This window comes from Neophocaena asiaeorientalis, unplaced genomic scaffold (genome assembly GCF_003031525.2).
Source record: "Neophocaena asiaeorientalis asiaeorientalis breed wild unplaced genomic scaffold, Neophocaena_asiaeorientalis_V1.1 scaffold9, whole genome shotgun sequence".
Taxonomy (NCBI): Eukaryota; Metazoa; Chordata; class Mammalia; order Artiodactyla; family Phocoenidae; genus Neophocaena; species Neophocaena asiaeorientalis.
This window is the reverse complement of record NW_020171825.1, coordinates 1,487,756-1,503,344: the sequence shown is the minus strand read 5'-3', so window position 1 is coordinate 1,503,344 and position 15,589 is coordinate 1,487,756. Positions and strand designations below refer to the sequence as shown.

The 15,589-nt window shown below is 38.0% G+C and overlaps 1 protein-coding gene across 1 annotated transcript in view; it reads left to right on the top strand.

Moving 5' to 3' along the window:
• TM9SF2 (transmembrane 9 superfamily member 2) overlaps positions 1–15,589 on the top strand; it is a 59,207-nt gene that overhangs the window by 40,071 nt on the left and 3,547 nt on the right. Inside the window, exons 11-16 of the mRNA XM_024739882.1 lie at positions 938–1,057; positions 3,825–3,882; positions 7,199–7,358; positions 9,126–9,277; positions 10,753–10,864; positions 14,353–14,524. Coding sequence (XP_024595650.1) covers positions 938–1,057; positions 3,825–3,882; positions 7,199–7,358; positions 9,126–9,277; positions 10,753–10,864; positions 14,353–14,524 — 774 coding nt within the window. The remainder of the gene's footprint in view (positions 1–937; positions 1,058–3,824; positions 3,883–7,198; positions 7,359–9,125; positions 9,278–10,752; positions 10,865–14,352; positions 14,525–15,589) is intronic.

Here is a 15,589-nt window from a genome sequence, read left to right as displayed (position 1 = left end):
ATATGGACTGTTTTGCTTCAGAACAATCCATTTCTCAGGCCTGGGAGGAACTGGGGGTGGGGGGTGCACCTTAGCTGAAATTCCAGTAGACTGTCTAAAGTTACCCTGTCTGGTTTCCTGTCATCGATTGTGAGTTTCTCCTCTTCAGTTGGTGCTGATCAGTGGGTGTGCAATGGTGTGTGCTTGGCTGTGTGCACCCAGGGGAAACACTGGAAACTTTGGTGCTCCTGGGATTAGAAAGCCACCTGCATCTGTTCTTGGATTTCTTTCTGAGAAAACCATAACTTCTGACTTGCAGTTTAAAGCTAGGAATTGCTATAAATATAAGATAGTGCTTCTTTTCTTATTAGTTGGGAGGGTTATATAGGGAAGAACAAATAAAACGAATTAGCTGAATAAGGGTAGGAACCAGAATTTCCCAAGTCATTGACCAAGCCCTTCAGTAACTTGTGCTCACAAAACCAATAGTACTATGAAATCTTTTTTCACCTGTTTTGTTCTTTGATTAGATTCTGTCTTATTTCTTTATGTTTTAATGTTACAAGGTTTTTTTCACCCCAGAGGACTCAGTATTGTTTTTAAAAGGAACAAAAAGTGAGAATATTTTATAGTGGGAATATTTTTTATTGATGTTAATTTTAAAAGCTGTGCTTGAATCTCAGAAGAGCTGAAAGCACTCATGAGCATCCAGTGAGCCTCCGCTGATAACAGGAAAGGTGGGGTCTTATGGACCCTGACAGGAGACTTCCAAATTGGAGCTTGCTTTATGTGTGAGCCTATAGATACAGTGCCTTAAATATTACTAAGTCTCAGTGTGGTTGCCTGGTAAGAGAGCATATTTTCATGAAGTTGTATTTAGTTTATTGTTTAAAAAATGAGAGGGGTCTTCTGTCACTTCAAAGGAAACCATAATAAAATTCATAACTTTATTTTTTAGTTTTTGCTTGCCTGGGATTTTTGTCACCTGCCAACAGAGGAGCACTGATGACTTGTGCTGTGGTCTTATGGGTGCTGCTGGGCACTCCTGCAGGCTATGTCGCTGCCAGATTCTATAAGTGTAAGTAAAAGCCACCCCGCTGGGCGTTCAGCTCAGGAGTCTAACCTGCTGCGTTAGTTGTCTGAGCCTTTGTGCCTGGCAGTTGATGCTCTTTAAACAGTATGTGCTAGAGGTGTGTATCCTTATTTAATGAAGCTTATGAAGTGGATGACTGTCCGGAGGTTTGCTCGTTCAGACATGCTTAAACAGTGGGTTAAACAGATTTGGGTGCTACTTATCCATCATCCCGTCTCTCCTTCTTAAGTTTTGACATCACAGGTTTGGCTGAACAACTTAGATTTGCCACATTCACAGAAACATATTTAGACTAATAAAGGAAAAACTATATGAGTATCACTGATTTATTCATTAAAACAAGTAGTACAGGGCTTCCCTGGTGGTGTAGTGGTTAAGAATCCGCCTGGTGGTGCAGTGGTTAAGAATCCGCCTGCCAGTGCAGGGGATACAGGTTCGAGCCCTGGTCCGAGAAGATCCCACATGCCACGGAGCGGCTAAGCCCGTGCGCCACAACTTACTCACCCTGCGCGCCTGGAGCCCGTGCTCTGCAACAAGAGAAGCCACTGCAGAGAGAAGCCCGCTCACCACAAGTAGAGGAAGCCCACGCACAGCAATGAAGACCCAGTGCAGCCAAAAATAAATAAATTAAATAAATAAATTAAAAAAAAACAAGTAGTGTATACAGGAATACCTTATATGAGAGAGGTCGTACTTACATCAATTTAATGTTTATAAAAGTGAACTGTACTTAAAGTAAATTAAGATCTCACTGTTTTAAAGAGCCCTGAAGTAAGTTACTTTTGTAGCATGATTTGCTGCATTCTCTTGTATTCTTGCTTTCCAGAAGTAAAATAAAGTTCAGTGAAAAAAAGGATCAGAGCCACAGAGTAAGAATGGGGATATGATTAGGTGACTTAGAAAGCAACTTTGCTGGGGTCAGTAAATGCCAGAGTTTGCCCTGCTTAGGAATCCTGTAGTCACGTTGAGACGGTCCCATAGGTAATCTGTGAATTTAAATGCCAGGGAGATGCTGACGCAGGGCTAGGGTTGCCCAAGGCCTTCTGATAGGAATAAGGTTTAGGGAATAACCCTAAAACACAGTAGGGTTACATAGGTGACCTTAATGTGTGGTTGGCTAGAGTCAACCCCAAATAGAAATATTAGACTTTGCTAGATGCATAGAGTATGTGAAGTTCTATATTCATGTATGTGTGTGTGAGTGTGTTTAATTTCTGTGAATTTTGTCAGAGTTCTTTTATTCTTTCTTTTCTAACAGACGTAGGATTAGGGTGGTCAGATGTATTTTAACACATATGAGGTACGGTTGGACCCCTGCCTGCTCCCCCTTTCTCACTGTTTCTGTGCACTGGGTTTCTTTGAGTTCCTCAGTCAGCCTGTGCACCTGCCTTCGTACATGCTGTTCCCTCTACTTGAGTTCTGATCCGTACTCGCTGCCTGACGGACATACCTCCCCTTCATCTTCTCTCTGTCCTTCATTTCTCCTAGCTGCAGATTAAGTAGCATATTAATCAGGCAGAACATTCTGAGACACACTGTCATGTGGCCCTAGTCAAAAAATGCTTCATTTTTTATAGAAGCATTTTTAATGTTTCAAAAAATATATTAGGATTTTGAGTAGAGTTGTATTAAACCCAAAATTCATAATTTCACAATAGCCTATCAGTAATGCTATGAATTCAAACCATTTATATATATAATTTGTTGTTTTCTTTTAGGAAAAGAGGTACTTAAAATTGCTTAGAAATTGTTAAAACTTTTTTTAAAAATCAAAGCGGTTTTCAGATCTCAGCCAGTTTTATCTCCAACTTTTAAACTAGGAGCAGAGGAGTATTTTCTTTTTTTTTTTTTTACTCTAGAAACTTAAGTTTTGTTTTTGTTTTGCGGTACGCAGGCCTCTCACCATTGTGGCCTCTCCCGTTGCGGAGCACAGGCTCCAGACGCGCAGGCTCAGTGGCCATGGCTCAAGGGCCCAGCCGCTCCACGGCATGTGGGATCCTCCCGGACCGGGGCACGAACCCGCGTCCCCCGCATCGGCAGGCGGACTCCCAACCACTGCGCCACTGGGGAAGCCCTAGACTTAAGTTTTTAATTGTTTTTTTTTAAGTGGGAGAAAAAAAATAGAGAGGGGCAAAGGAGAGTAAAAAGTTTGTAAGTAAATTTGTTCTGTCAAGTGGCCGTAACGCTTCTACTCTTCTTGGTCACCTGATCCTACACACTGATCTCCCCACCGCCACCCACGGCCTACCTGAAACTACAGTGCTGGAGGCATCCTGGAGACTCAGACCTACTATGGACATTGAAGTGTGTTGCATGTCAGGCTTGAGGGTTCCTAGTTTTATAACAAATTCTGAAACTGACCTCAAGATAAACGAGAATCTGCAGTGCACCCTTTTTCCATCTAGTCCCATTAATTAAAACTGGGTTAGAATTTAAGGGTTTGTTTTGTTTTGAAGTTAAAAAAAAAGATTAGAAAAGGAAAACTGGTTTGGATGACTTTCCTTTGACACTAGATTTATTTTATGCTGAAACAATCTTTAGAGCGGGACTTATCCAGGGCAGTCCTGTGATGTGCATCTCTGATTTGGATCATTTGATTAGGGAGTATTAGGACATTTGCTAGTGTCATTTTCTACGAATAGGCCCCCAGTGCTGTCTGTTAATTTGTCCGATACCAGACCTGAGGTATGGATATTTGGTTTGCTTTGAAGAAAAGTCTTTACGTTAATGCCACTTTTGTTTTGTTCTGCAGCCTTTGGAGGTGAGAAGTGGAAAACAAACGTTTTATTAACATCATTTCTTTGTCCTGGGTAAGTGAATTTTTCAATAATAACTTGCTTGACATAGTCATATTTTAGTTCCCAGAATTTCTGGCCTGTAAGTCTAATCTTTTCTGTCTCTATGTACCCCAGAAGATGAATTTAATTTTTAAATAGTGAATATTTAATAAACATTTGCAGAATGGCAACTGCATGTCTTATCTGGAAAGGGTACCTTTAGACATGAGAAATTTTATATTCCTTTTCTTAAAAGTCTGTTTCTTAGTCTGGCATATTGTCATGTAAGGCTGCGTATAAAGTTTTTGACCTAATCACAGAAATGAATCCTCACCTGAAGATCGTTCAGGCAGGCATACATTTTCGGATTTTTATCATGAGTATAGCTACTTTTAAGCGTATTCCATTAATTAGATTAGAGTAACATATACCAAAAATGACAAAAACAACCACCAACATAAAAAAACAGAACATCTGTGGTGCTTTGGAAGGTAGTTTCTGATATCAAATATCTGATGTGTGTCTGGTCCTAGAAATACAACCCAGTTTATCCCCCGCTCACAGATTAATGGAGGGCAAGAACTGGCCTCTGAATAATCAGCAGCAATAAAGTAGGCCAAGGGTTAAATCTTGAAGCCAGGACTGTTCCATTTGCAGGCCAGAAATGAAAGAATCGCTGGCATTTTTAGACATGATTGGGTTAAATAGTCACAGATTTTCACCTCCATTGAAGATTCACATGCCTCTCAGCCATTCATGTTCTATTCAAATTTTTATGCTTTCCTCAAGCCATACCCTTTGTCTTCTTTCCCTCTGCTGTCAGTTGAAGAAGTGCCCCTCCTTACCAAGACTGTCAGCCACAATTTCCTTTGGAACCTTGCCTTTCAAACATCCCCCCAGTCTCTGACATAATCCATTTCTCTCTTTCTCTGTGTTCTGGTCACGTGTTTCATCTCTTCCTACAAATATGCTTACGTTTCTCATATTCTAAAAAGAGCTTCCTGTAAGCATCTTCTAGTCTACTGTCTTTCTTTTCAACTTTCAACAAAATGCCTTGAAAAAATAGTCTATACTCCCTTACTCTGATTTTCTTAGCATATATTTACATTGTAAACCCACATAATCTTTTTCCCACATCACTTTAGTGAACTTCTGTCTAAGGTTACCAAAGATGTTCCCATTTTCAAATCTAGAAACCATTTTCCCTGTCTTTACCTCTTTACATTGTGTAACATTGGAATACCTTTTCCTTGAAACTCCTTCCTTTTTGCCTTCACAGAAGTTATCCTATGCTAGTTTTTTACATCTCTTATCAAACCTTCTCTGATTTATCATCTTCATCCCACCCTTAAAAACAGGTGTTCACCAGGGGATGATGAGGTAAGTAGAGAGAAGGAGAAGAGCCAAGAACCCAAGTCCCCAGGGCAGAGGGAATTGGTGTTCATCTAGGAAAAGAAGGATCATTTGATAATATGAAATCAATTCATAATTTTTTTTTATAAATAAGCACCTGCATATAATTATTGCGGTAGGCACAGCAAAATGGCATTTGATAATATTAAAGATTGTTTCCAGATTTAAAAAGAATTTAATGGAGAGAGAAATGCTCCCTTCTATTAATAAAAATCTCATCTCTGATTCAAAACCAACATCGTTTAATGATGAAACACTAGAGACATTTTCATAAATCACTTTTAGGGCTTCAGTTATTTAAGTTCTAGTTACATTAAGACATGAAACAAAAAGAAAGGTGGAGATTATATTATTATTTATTGGTGACATAATTTGTATACAGAGAACATAAACAAATTTGAGCTATAAACTTGTAGAATTAGTAAAAGAGTTTGGCAAAATGGCTAGATCAGCCAATATTTCAAGATTATGAATACCACCAGTAGCGAGTGAAACGTCTTAATGGTAGTGGTAGTTGTGTGGGGAAAAGACTGTATTCACAGGAGTATTAGCAACAGAAAAACTTTGCAACACCTGAAGTAACTTCTCAAAATAGGGACAGTCCATATGACAAGTCTACAAAGCTTGTTAGAGATACATACAAATTCACCATGTTATCTGATGAGAAGACCAAGTATTGCAAAGGCATTTGGAGAGGTCCTGTAGCTGCCAGGATAGAGAACACAGAGGTAGACCATGTATACACAGAAGCATGCTAGACATGGCATCACAAACCAGAGGAACAATGTAAAATGATGCTGGGACAATTGTCCACATGAAGGGAGAAAAATTCTCTTCTTACCTCACACACATGAAATCAGTTCCAGGTGGATTAAAACCTAAATGTAACGGGTGTAACAATTAGACAAAAATTTAGAAGAGTATTTTTGCGAGCCTGGGTTAGGAAAGGCTTTCTTAAGTTACACAAAAGGTAAAGGAAAAAATTGATCACTTTGATAACATTAAAAACTGTGTGTGTGGCGGGGGGGTGGTGGTATACAGAAGTGATTATAGTATTATTACAGCCATGTTTTAAAAATGTACTCATAGGGCTTCCCTGGTGGCGCAGTGGTTGAGAGTCCGCCTGCTGATGCAGGGGACACGGGTTCGTGCCCTGGTCTGGGAAGATCCCACATGCCACGGAGCGGCTGGGCCCGTGAGCCATGGCCGCTGAGCCTGCGCGTCTGGAGCCTGTGCTCCGCAACGGGAGAGGCCACAACAGTGAGGCCCTACCGAAAAAAAAAAAAAAAAAAATGTACTCATAGAAGAATGACTGAAAGGGACGAAGTACACATATGTTTGGGTTATTAAAAGTCATAAACTAGGAGAAAGGTATTTAACAAGGAGTTAGTTGCTGGAGTATATAAATAACTCACATATGTGACTTTGCAAAAGCCCTGCGACCCAAATGAAAAATGAGCAGTGGGGCTTCCCCGGTGGTGCAGTGGTTGGGGGTCCGCCTGCCGGCGCGGGGGACGCGGGTTCGTGCCCCGGTCTGGGAGGATCCCACGTGCCGCGGAGCGGCTGGGCCCGTGAGCCGTGGCCACTGAGCCTGCTCTTCCGGAGCCTAGAACGCCAACAAACACAAGGATGCTCAGCTGCAGTTGTCAATAGGAAATGCAAATTGAAACAACAAAGTTAACAATCCCAAGCATGATGAAAATATGGAAAGAGATAAATTTCGTAAGCTGCTGGTAGGAGTTTAAGTCAGGCAAAACCAATCTGAAGAGCAACTCGGCAGTTTCTACTAAAGTTTTAAATTCACATACCCTGTGGCTCAGCAGTTCCACTTTCCTTGTGTATAACACAGAAATCATGATATTAACTACATGTGATTGCTACTATATCATTTTGCTTCCACCTCAGGTTTTACCCAACAACCTATTGTGTCTTTCAGGATTGTGTTTGCTGACTTCTTTATAATGAATCTGATTCTCTGGGGAGAAGGATCTTCAGCATCTATTCCTTTTGGGACATTGGTTGCCATATTGGCTCTTTGGTTCTGCATATCTGTGCCTCTAACATTTATTGGTGCATACTTTGGTTTTAAGAAGAATGTAAGTTTATAGGTGTTAACTTACTCAAATGAATCTCAAGTGTGGAAGTTAGCATATGCCACCTTAAAAGACATAGGTATCTAAAAGATACAGACTAGTCCTGTGGGATCTGGATTTCATAGAAAATTGATGACTTCCTAGTTTGACTGCAGTCATTCTTAAAATAGTACTCAGAAGAGTGTGGTAGAGAGAGGTTATGGATGTAAACTTAGATTTCAAAGTTTTGTAAGTAAATGGAAATGGAAACTAAAATGGATTAATAGGAAATGAAATACTAATTTAAACTAATGAAAAATTTGAATGTGTTACATTAAAAATAAATTATTACTTTTTTTTAACCTAAAAAGTACATGCATTTTTTTCTTAGCCATAAGTGTTTCTAATCTATATTACTTAACTAAGTAAACTGGGTAAAACTGAATATGGGTTAGGAAGTGAAGCTATAAGAAAAGTGACTATACAGTAAGAGTAGCAGTTTTTTTAATATGTAGCTTTGGATTAAATTTTATATGCTTACCTGCTAATATTTGATTTTAAGAAATATTATAATCAAGTCTCAGTCCCTCCCTCCAGTCTTTCGGTCTCCACCTCTGCTGCCCCCTTTCTACCCTCACGCTAAGAGGAAAATGAGAATTCTTCAGTGTCCTCCTCTAACTCCACTTCACTATCTTTGCTCTCCCCTGAAGTATCTCCACAAGGTTAAGAGAAATTACGTAGTGTAGTACACTTTGTGAGGGGACCTGGAAAAACCTTGGAAGAAACTTATCTACTTTGACTTTTAAGAGACTTCAGAGTCTCCACTGCACCTACCATGCCAGGCTACTAAAAGATTTTTCAGTTCTTTGGCATTTTGTTTAATTCATGACTTAAAATCTATATAGCATAAGTAGTAAACTGATATGGTTTGAATTTTTTTTAATTAAATAGATTAAATAAGTACTTAAAATTCTAAAAATATAAAAATTGAACGATTTAGTGGGTCTCTGCCTATATACACATGTACCTACATGTAAAATAATCTAGTCCACAGGAGTATAATCTCAATGAGAATATCAAGTTTTAAATTTTGATATGTCATCACAAAAACTATAGAAGTATGTTTTTGAACTTTTTTGCAAGGAAATGAATTTCTGCATATGTACTCTTTTTTCCTCTTATGTAACTATGTTTAGGTACTTTAGGTTCCATTTGTTTTTATACTACCATGTAATGTGTTATGAAAGGGAGAATAATTGAGAACATCACCAATAACTTAGGATTATAAAGCTTCATAGAGCCATTCATTATCTTCTTCGTGTTCTTAAGTCTTAGTAAAATTGAGCAATTTTAATAAAGATGACATTGTCCATCTCCAAAAAAAATACATCGACCACAGTTTCAGAACCAGCTGATTTCTTACAGCAAGTATGTAATTAAAAGGAAAAACTTAACTCTACCTTTTTATTAAGTACTATTTTCTGAGTACTATATTATCTTCTTCTGTGTTTCTCTTACTTTGTCTAAAGCCATTAGTCATTGGATCACTGCTGGAAACAGTGGTGGCTTGTTCCAGAAGACAGACTGAATTTTGTACCTGATGGTATCTGGTTTGTTGCTTCTAAATACAAATGTCACCTGGATGACTCAGGTAGACTGTATCGCCATTCATGTCAGCGTGGAAGCTGAGAAAAAGCAGGCAAATAATCTACTACAGAGAAGAATTTTTTCCTTTCTGTACTAGATTATAGATATATAATTATGAATCCTTTCTTTTGTTTTTTTCTGAAGGCCATTGAACACCCAGTTCGAACCAATCAGATTCCACGTCAAATTCCTGAGCAGTCCTTCTATACAAAGCCGTTACCTGGTATTATCATGGGAGGGATTTTGCCCTTTGGATGCATCTTTATACAGCTTTTCTTCATTCTGAATAGTATTTGGTAAGCTAAGGACTAAGTCAAGTCCTCTTATTCCCATTCCTATTATATGTAGTACTAGCTTTCTCTTTTTGTTTATATGGATTACTATTTATACCTTATAAATGTAAGCTATTCTCCAATTATCAGAAATCTTAAGAGACAAAAGGTTATCTTTTCAGTGTGAGAAAGAATAATTGTGATAAGTTATTATTAATCAAGTGCTTATTATTTCTTACTTAATTCTCAGACCTCTGTAAAGTGGGTATTATCCCATTTTACAGAGGTGAAAATGAGATTTTGGAGGTTAAGTAATTTGCCTGTGTCACAGAGCTACATTTTCTATATGGCAGAACATTAACCTAAATCTCTCCAAATCTGTGCTCTTTAATAAGTCATCTGTAGTGCTTCAGAGGAGATGCTCTGAGCTCTTGATAGAGGGTATTCAAGCCAGCATTGGAGGAAGGGTTGAGCTAGACAACTCTCAAAGTCGTTTCTTGGGCATTCCCTGGTGGTCCAGTGGTTAGGACTCTGCACTTTCACTGCTGAGGGCCTGGGGAACTAAGATCCCACAAGCCGCATGGTACAGCCAAAGGGGGGAAAAAATCACAAAGTCGTTTCTTATCCCAAGGTCCCTTCATTCTCTGATTTCTTGTTCGAATGGAAAAGCACATAGTGGCAATTTCGAGCCTCACTGTTAGGGTGTGTACATTGCAGTATATCATGATCCTTATTTGATCACATTGACATATGTTACAGAAAGTACCAAGGTTCCAGGTAGCATTGTCAGAACTAGATTGGAGCTTTTTAGTGATTAGAACTTGTCTTTCATTCCTGACCGTTAGTGTTTTTTCCAAATTCAACTGATTTTTATCGTATATGATAAGAAACAATATGTACCAAATGTAACCTTTTCTTAGTTTGGCTCTGTCTTCACATTAATTTTTTTATCAAATTTGTCTGACTCACCAGTAGACAGATGGGCTAAGCGTATTTGAATAAATAAGAGTTTTAGGTTCTCCCTGAACAGGAAGGCAGAGTCCAGTAGCACTGCTGCATCCTTCCTCCCCTTGCCCCGCCCCCGCCCCATCACTGTCTAAATCTATGAGAGGGCTTCCCTGGTGGTGCAGTGGTTGAGAGTTCGCCTGCCGATGCAGGGAACACGGGTTCGTGCCCCGGTCCGGGAAGATCCCATATGCCGCGCAGCGGCTGGGCCCGTGAGCCATGGCCGCTGAGCCTGCGCGTCCGGAGCCTGTGCTCCGCAACGGGAGAGGCCACAACAGTGAGAGGCCTGTGCTCTGCAACAGGAGAGGCCACAACAGTGAGAGGCCCGCATACCGCAAAAAAAAAAAAAAAAAAAAATCTATGAGAATTTGTCTTTGATTAGTTGGGAGAAAAAGCAAACATTTTCAGTTCAAGAAAAATGAGAAGAAGATTGTGTCATTTACTGTGTCAAAGAGAAAATATTTATAGCTTCATCTTGACATGTTTGATTATAGGTCACACCAGATGTATTACATGTTTGGCTTCCTGTTCCTGGTGTTTATCATTTTGGTTATTACCTGTTCTGAAGCAACTATACTTCTTTGCTATTTCCACCTATGTGCAGAGGTATGTATTAGCAATATTCAATTATGTTAACTTGTGGGCAGTATTTATAATTTTGGCGTAAGGCCACTTTGAATACTATTACAGTAAGACCCCTACATACGAACGAATTCTGTTCCAAGAGCACATTCGTAAGTCCAGTTTGTTCATAAGTCCAACAAAGTTAGCCTAGGTACCCAACTAACACAGTCAGCTATATAGTACTGTACTGTAATAGGTTTATAATACTTTTCACACAAATAATACATGAAAAACAAACAGAATAAATAAATCATTTTTAATCTTACAGTACAGCACCTAGAAAAGTACAGTAGTCCAGTACAACAGTTGGGGTACAAGGGCTGGCATCAAGTGAACAGGCAAGAAGAGTTACTGACTGGAGGAGGGAGAGGAGCGGGGAGATGGTAGAGCTGAAGGATCGTCAGCAACAGGAGATGGAGGGCAAGCGGCAATTTCACTCAGGCCTGACGCTGATGGCACAGGTGCTGGTTCCTTGCTGGAACCAGGTGCACATTCGCATCTTTGAAAGTTCTCAACTTGAAGGTTCATATGTAGGGGACTTAACTGTAATTGAAGTGATTTCTGTAAATATGTGTTATTAAGGTAGAAATTGACGTGTATTCCTAAATTGAATGTAGCCTTCTTTAAGATTGAATTGAGATAGTATCCTAATTCAGTATATTTATTTATTTAGAGCTTAACTTTAAAATGTTAATTTCCTGAGAATAACACATTTTGCTGAATTTTTATTCTTTAACTGTCTGACTTTAAAATTAATATTCTTTTTTTGTGATACAGACACTGGTAGAAAAATTAGTGAAAATAAACATTTTAAGTGGAAAAATTCATTAAAACATTTCAGAGATTACATTGTTATGAGTTGTATACTTGGCAACATGGTGATGTGTGTTGGTGTCCTTAGGTGACTTTTAAAGAGTTAGATTGTGTTAAATCATTCTTTTATAGTTGTTTTCTATACAGGAGATAAAATCTGACTTTGTTAAACTTGAGACACTTTTTTAAAAAATTGAGGTTAAGTTCACATAACATGAAATCAACCATTTTAAAGTGAACAATTCAGTGGCACTTACTACATATACAGTGTTGTGCACCCACTCTCTCTGTCTCAAAATATTTTCATCAACCCTAAATAAAATCCCATACCCATTAAGTAGTTACTTCCCGTTCTTCTCTCCCCTTCAGACCCTGGCAAGCACCTATCTGCTTCTGTCTCTGCAGACTTATCTGTTCTGGATATTTCATGTAAATGGAATCATACATTATGTGTGACTTTTGTGTCTGGCTTCCTTCACTTAGCAGAATGTTTTAAGGTTCATCACACTGTAGCATGTATCAGTGCTTCGTTCCTTTTTATAGCCGAGTAATATTCCATTGCATAGATAGATGTACTCCAGTTTGTTTATTCATTCATTCATTGATGCACATTAGGTTTGTTTCCACCTTTCGGTTATTGTGAATAGTGCTGCTATGAACGTTTGTGTACAAATATTTATTTGGGTACCTGTTTCCAGTTCTTTGGGGTATATATGTTGGAGTGTTATTGCTGAGTCATACGGTTATTCTTTGTTTAACTTTTTGAGGAACCATCAGACTGTTTTTTCCACAGTGGCTGCACCATTTTACATTCCTACTAGCAATGCACAAGTGTTCCAGTTTCTCCACATCCTTGCCAATACCTGCTATTTTCTGGGTTTTTAAATTAAAGCTATCCTAGAAGGTGTGAAGTGGTATCTCACTGTGGTTTTGATTTTCATTTCCCCAGTGACTAATGATGATGAGCATATTTTCTTGGGTATCTTGTTTGGTGAAATGTCTAATTCCTTTGCCCATTTGTAAGTTGGATTGTTTATCTTTTTGTTTAATTGTTAGAGTTCTTTCTATATTCTGGATACTAGACCTTTATCAGATATATGATTTGTAAATTTTTTCTCCCATTCTGTAGGCTGTCATTTCACTTTCTTAATGATGTCTTTTGCACCAAACTTTTAATTTAGAGGGTCTGATTTATCTGCTTTTTTCTTTTGTTTCTAAGAATTCATTGCTTAAATCCAAGGTCATGAAGATTTACCCCCATGTTTTCTTCCAAGTGTATAGTTTTAGATCATTGATCCATTTTGAATTAATTTCTGTATGTGGTATTAGTTAGGGGTCCAACTTCATTCTTTTGCATGTGGCTATCCAGTTTTCCCAGCACGTTTTGTTGAAGAAATTATTCTTTCCTCATTAAATGGCCTTGGCAACCTTGTTGAAAACACATTGGCCCATAGATGTGTGGGTTTATTTCTGGAGTCTCAATTCTGTTCCAGTGGTATATATGCTGTTTTTATGCCAGCACCACACTGTTTTGATTACCATCGCTTCGTATTACGTTTTGAAATTGGGAAGGGTAAGTCTTCCAACCTTGTTCTTCTTTTTGAAGATTATTTTGGCTCTTTAGGGCCCTTTGCAATTTCCTATGACTCTGAGGATTGGCTTTTTCATTTTTGCTAAGAAGGTTGTTGGAATTTTGATAGGGATTGCATTGAATCTGTAGGTTGCTTTGGAGAGTGTTGCCATCTTAACAATATTAAGTCTTCTAATCCATAAAAACAGATGGCTTTCCATTTATTTAAATCATCTTTAATTTTTTTTTAGCAGTGTTTTGTAGTTTTCAGTGTACAAGTCTTTCACCTCCTTGGTTAAATTTATTCCTAGGTATTTTTTTCTTTTGGATGCTGCTGTAAATGGAATAATTTTTTAAACTTCGTTTTCTGGATCGTTCATTGTCAGTATATGAAAACACTGATTTTCATGTTGATCTTGTACCCTGCAACTTTGCTGAGTTCATTTATTAGTTGTAGTAGTTTTCATGTGTGGATTCTTTAGGATTTTCTAATCTTGGTGTGCTTTTGAAATATATATATTTTTTACATATTCCAAAGGGTAAGATAGTGAAGTATCTTTTAGAAGATCTCTTGCTAAGCTGTAAGCCACTTTATGTAAAAGTAAGAGAAGCTGTATTTAAAAACCTACCTTATATAAATTGTAAGTAATAACTAAAAATGGGTTTCAACCAGGTTTTTGTTTTTGAGGATAATCTTCTTCCTAATATAGAGATGACTAGACTATAAGTAATACTAATTTTGAATTATGTAACTAAGCTCTTCATATATTTCTTTTCTTTTTGGGAAACATACATTTTAAAATATAGCCTAATGCTTCATTATTCATAAACTGTTTAAGATTTTTCTAAACGTTTTTAGCCAGTCTTTAAGTAGTTCCATCAAAGGTAGAGGGTGCTTCTCAGCACCTTTAGTGAGGAGGGAAATTGGCAAAGTTCAGTGTGAGAAAGAGACTGGAACCAATAGCAAAACTTAGGTTTGGGGTGCTATTTCACTTAGCTATGTTTGCTTTATAACTTTATTCCAGTGCATGTTATCTATTAATTGGAAAGTATTTCTTGATCTTTCATTTTTTTCTTTTCTACCCAGGATTATCATTGGCAATGGCGTTCATTCCTTACCAGTGGCTTTACTGCAGTTTATTTCTTAATATATGCAATACACTACTTCTTTTCAAAACTGCAAATCACAGGAACAGCAAGTACAATTCTGTACTTTGGTTATACCATGATAATGGTTTTGATCTTCTTTCTTTTTACAGGTAAGAATTAGAACGAGTTATTTTTAGTTAATAAGTTTTTAGGCAGATTACAGTTATTTTAACTTGCATCCAAATTACAAGTTCTTAGGCAAATTACAATTACATGAAAGCTTGTGGCTACTCAGTGCTCCTGTATTTAGTTTTGAGCGCAGCTAAGCATAGTTTGGTCTGCCTCCCTGTGAGGTGAATATCGGTAAACCGAAGGTGAGAAAACAGAAGCTAAGGGAGAAGACTAAACGGGGTCCATTGTTGTGCTGCAAGTACAGGGGCATCTCAACCAGTAGTTCTCAAGGTTTTCCCCTGTTAATCTCTTAGTGGAACAGTCGTGCTTCTGCTCATTTCAGAAATAGCATAAAAAGCTCTAACTACCTAAGTTTAGGAGTAAGTAGAAATTGAGGCAGTGAAGTCAAGATGAGATTGAGAATAAATGATATCAAGAAAAGATAATCAGAGGACATCCCTTATTCCAGAAGTTTTAAACAACAGGTTTATATCTCCACTTTAAAATCCAGGTACCTAATGGGATACAGTGTGCTTTATATTGGTATTTCTATGTGTATATCTTCTCTGTCCACCTAGGTAAGTTTTCTGTATCTCAGAGCCCTGTGGGTGCTTGGTCAGCATTTGTGGAAGGGCTACACACACAAAAAAAGATTGGGGGGACCTTTCTTTGTCATAAAAAATGTACATCTAAAATTTTATCTAAGATTGTGTTGCATGCTATGTGAAGAAATATAGGAGTCAAAAGAAAAAAACTTAAAAAAAATTTTTTTTTTTTAAGTTTTTATTTTTGGCCTCACGGCATGTGGGATCTTAGTTCCCCGACCAGGGATCAAACCCGTGCCCCCTGCACTGGAAGCACGGAGTCTTAACCACTGGACCTCCAGGGAAGTCCCAAAAAAAAACTTTCTAAAAAATTAGAACTTTTCTATTTTTTACTCATCTGTTAACATTTAAGAAAATTAGGTAGAGTTTTGAAGTACCCCTGTTGCTATGTCAGTATGTAACAAGCTTTAGGCACTTACATCAATTCTGTACTGCAGGTCATTCATTGGTCAGACATAG